The sequence below is a fragment of the Teleopsis dalmanni genome, chromosome 2 (assembly GCF_002237135.1).
Source record: "Teleopsis dalmanni isolate 2A chromosome 2, ASM223713v2, whole genome shotgun sequence".
Lineage (NCBI taxonomy): Eukaryota > Metazoa > Arthropoda > Insecta > Diptera > Diopsidae > Teleopsis > Teleopsis dalmanni.
Genome location: NC_051847.1, coordinates 192,631,691 through 192,636,166, shown reverse-complemented (window position 1 = coordinate 192,636,166; position 4,476 = coordinate 192,631,691). Strand labels below are relative to the sequence as shown.

At 31.1% G+C, this 4,476-nt stretch overlaps 1 protein-coding gene across 1 annotated transcript; it reads left to right on the top strand.

Annotated features, from left to right (window-relative positions):
• Positions 1 to 978: 978 nt before the first annotated feature.
• Positions 979 to 2,126, top strand: LOC119681507 (progestin and adipoQ receptor family member 3; the record flags this gene model as incomplete). The annotated part of the gene is given in 4 exon segments (XM_038094720.1): positions 979 to 1,263; positions 1,329 to 1,517; positions 1,616 to 1,787; positions 1,855 to 2,126. Coding segments are annotated over 4 exon segments (705 nt in total), but the record flags the coding sequence as incomplete, so codon positions are not given.
• Between the last annotated feature and the right edge of the window lie 2,350 nt (positions 2,127 to 4,476).

The window sequence follows — 4,476 nt, the reverse complement described above, 5'->3', positions numbered from 1 at the left end:
CTGTCTATAGTTAACTGAGAACTTTCAGTAACGAAGATAATGATATGCGGAAGAAAAAAATGGTAATGACAGCATTGAACCCCAGTGCTAGAAAGATTGTGAGAATACTTTGCCATAATACTAAACTTCTGTAACTCAAATGAAGTAGTAGAGTACAATTGACTCCTACCTTTAAAGATTCTAGTCGAGTCAACATGAAAAAGATGATTAAGAAACTTAAAATAGAGTGCCGGAGAAAGTAATATCATAGCAGAATTGAACAAATCTGAAAATTATGTTTTGCAAGCATTCTGGAGAAACCCGAAAAGTGTTTTCCATGCTTAATCTATGATAACAAGTCACAGAGGTCAACTAAACACGAAATGACAATGTTTACGATGAGTAGACATATTACTCGTTATTCGTTTGTTTGCATTTTCTTCTCTCCCTTTAACTTTTGCTCACGAAGTTTTCGAATTATTTCACTGCGAATAGAAACCGCAAATCCGGATATTCGAAGACTTCGGATTTACAAAGAATCCGGATTTATTTCCAACTGCGAAGACTACGTTTACTATTCGAATAATTGGGTTCTTCGAATAATTCGTAAAACCGAATATGAATAGGACTAGTAGACACCCGATATGAAAACGCTGAATGTCGTTAACCAGAAGGTGATATCAGCGAAACGAATGAAAAAAGGCAAACCGCCAGGGAGGTCTAGGTTCATACTGGGCTGTAGTGTCTAAAATTTTATATTTTTAGGCTGAGAGAATTTAAATCTAATAAATGATTTATCGCCAAAAAATATGCAATTGGCTGCATACTGTTTAGATTATTACCTGAGGAGGAGAATGAAGAGAGCAGAAGTATATACTATTGAAATTTTTTTTTAGAAAATAATTTTCCAATCAAAATTGAATACAAATAATATATTTATTATAATTATTAATAATTATCTTATCTTATCTTATTAGCTAATTATCTTCCTTATTACAGATAAACATCTGGAGCCATTTGTGTGGCTGTCTATTGTTTATTGGATTGACCATTTTTGATTTTCAATTTCTAAGACTTCATGCGGATATCAGTGATCAAGTTTTGGTGGTGTGTTTACTAGTCTGTTTCTGTTTATGTATGCTATTATCGTCGATATATCACATATTCTCGTGTAAATCGGAAGAGCATTATGATTTCTTTTTATCGGTGGATTTTCTTGGCATATCTTTATCATTGGTGGCAATTTATATAAGTGGCATGTATTACGCTTTTTGGTGCTTTAATGTAAGTTCTAATGAGAAACATACTTAATACAGATTTACAGATTTATACTATATGTATCTTTATAGAAATTAAGAATAATTTACTCTGTGATTTCCATGGGTATGTTTGTGGCAGCAATGGTGGCACAGATACCCAAATTGAATGTCTCACTGAATGCAAAGATTGTGCTTTTATTAGCTTGGTCATGTTATGGTATAATACCAATGACCCATTGGAGTGTTGTTATGGGTGGCATGCAAAATGAATTAGTACAAGTAAGTCGTCGTTTTTATACTATATAATAGAAATCATCTATTATATATTATTTATTGTTGCCAATAATTTATGTATTTTATATATTCTTTTTCTATAGTTAATGGTACCACGTGTTGTTATCATGTATACGATTTGTGCTATTGCTTTTGTATTCTATGCTGCTAAGATTCCAGAACGTTGGCTTACCGGTAAAGTAGACTTCTTTGGTCATTCACACAATTGGTGGCATCTATTCATTTTGGCTGCTTTCTACCATTGGCATAATACAGGTAACTGCTCATTACTCTCATTACTCTCAGACGCTCTTTTATTCGAAATATATTCGTCTCATTGCAGGTATTGTTTATGCAGAATATCGTCTTAATAATGGCTGTAGCGCACCGGTTCTATCGTGAATATCGCGAAGGGAGTGTGAGTACTTCCCATGCATTGTTACAGGCACCTGTTGTACACTTCTAGAATGACATATACACATTATTTTAATGTGTCTTCTTATTTAAGTTATTTTTAGTGATATTCTGTGTCGTGCACATGACTCGAGTGTTATGATAATTTTATTTAGTTTATAAGATGGAATTTAGCTGAATTATTATTTGTTGAATATTATTTAGTTAATAAAGCGAATTATTGAAAACTATTTTTACATATTTTAGCAACTTATTCTTACCTATAATTAGTATAAAAAATCTGAATAATTTTGTTTCCTTATTTGTGATATTGATTTGAATGTTATGGAATAGATAAAATACCTGCTTTTTTTTTGTTTTTTGGTTTAATAAATAATTTATTAATTAAGTTTAGTAAGTACTCTTTTAAATAAATTTGAAGGTAATAATATATAAATCAAATATTAAACACACTTTTACACTTGCAGTTTATTTTGAGAATCTAACAAAATATTATTTTAGAATTTTAAATATTTTTTAACCACAATTTTATTAAATTTTTACAAGATAATTTAATTCCATAGAAAAGTACAAATTATTACAATTATGTGTGATATACAAAATTATAATTGCAGTTGGTCTACAATTAGGTTTCTGTTTGATAAACGGTTTTAAGCCGAGAGAAGTCGCGACTGGCGCGACATTCCAGTTATCCGTCAGGCTAAACAGCTGGTTCATCCCTAAAGTTATGGTAAGGTATCCTTCTGCAGCAGAACAGAGTTGAGTTTGCTGGTGGAATATTAAACGGGTTACCATGAACTGCATTATCACTTTAACAAAATGGGTCTGCCCAAAGAGATAGATTGGCGACTCTGCTTAAAAGCAGACGAGACTTCCAGTCGCATTCTCTGTGACTGCCAAGCCTTGAGCTGGGCCAGGAGGCGTTACTGGGTTGAGAACTACTCTCCCCTACTAACAATAGGAGGTTGTCCACGGCCGGCATTCTTCCTTTCATTCGGAAGGCGGAATGTTTTCTATCTTCCTAACCGAGGATCTGTTGCAAAACAAAAGGTCCCACTAGAGTCTTACTTTAAGTACTACAGCTATAACAGCACAGTTGTTATAGGTTACAGTTGAAAGAGGTATAGATATCATAAATCAAATGCTACATGAACGGCAATTGATAAAATGGCGGTTGTCCACTACTTTTCTTGGCACAGTTGACGTAGAATGTGTGTTAAGCAGCTATTAGACATATCTATTAATGGTTTCTGGACATAGACCTAGTCGCATTAGGATCTCACTATAAGTACAATAGCTATAACTGCAAGATTTCAGATATAAGCGCGATGTCTGCATATTTGGTACATTTTTTCAACAATGCAATGATTCCATATCACAATGCAATGTTTTCGATACACCCAACGAAATTCTTTAGTTCTGAGAGAATTTAGCATAGAGTTGAGTAATATTGAATTTTTTGTATTGATTTTGTATTGATGAAGGCAAATTTGTTCAAAAGAGAAAGTTTTAAGTTCTCAGGTCTAATCGTTTTAATAATATATTGGAAAGCTCCGAAAAAGTCATTTTGGTACGTTGCTGCTTGAATAATTTGATGTATACTTAATGTTTTAACATTAAGGACCAGTTCAACAATGCACACTAAGATTAAGTAACCATTAAGTGTTCGATATTGCCCACCCAAGTATGTAATACATAACATTCATATGTACCTCTTTTTATTGCCAAATCGACACTTAAGTGTACATTTTAAAATTGGCCCTGAAAAAAAAATAAATTTCCCTTGTATTCAGTATAGAAGTAAAGTACAAATAAGAAGTAATAAGGACAGAACAAATAGAAATTTAAAAAAAATATCTACCACTTTTTATTGCCAAATCGACACTTAAATAAACATTTTAAAATTGGCCCTAAAAAAAAATAAATTGCCTTTGCATTCACTATTGAGGTAAAGTACAAATAAAAAGTAATAAGGACAGAACAAATAGAAATTAAAAAAAAATATCTACCACTTTTTATTGACAAATCGACACTTAAATGAACATTTTAAAATTGGCCTTAAAAAAATAAAAATTTCTCTTGTATTCAGTATAGAAGTAAAGTACAAATAAAAAGTAATAAGGACAGAACAAACAGAAATTTAAAAACAAATATAAATACAGTACGGAAAAATATAGTGTTGAAAAGAGATTGGTGTGTAATTTTTTTTTGAAAAATATAAAAACATTATCCTATAGAGTACTGTACTTACAGCATACAGTACGTTACTTACTACAGTGATGGCTATAATAAGTGTAATGTAAAATATATATTATTACTTTGATGTGAACTTTATATGTTCACAAAACATCATTCAAAATGCTCTGAGTTCAGATAATTTTCTTAAGGGGTGTCATAATAAATTTTAAAGATCATGATATATCATCACTTGATGTATATATTATATATTCTATATAAATTCTAATTTTTTAATAATTTCTGAGCTTAAGATGATTTATTTTCTATAATTTTTGTTAATGTCATTGAGATAAGATATGTCCTCATCAAAAGA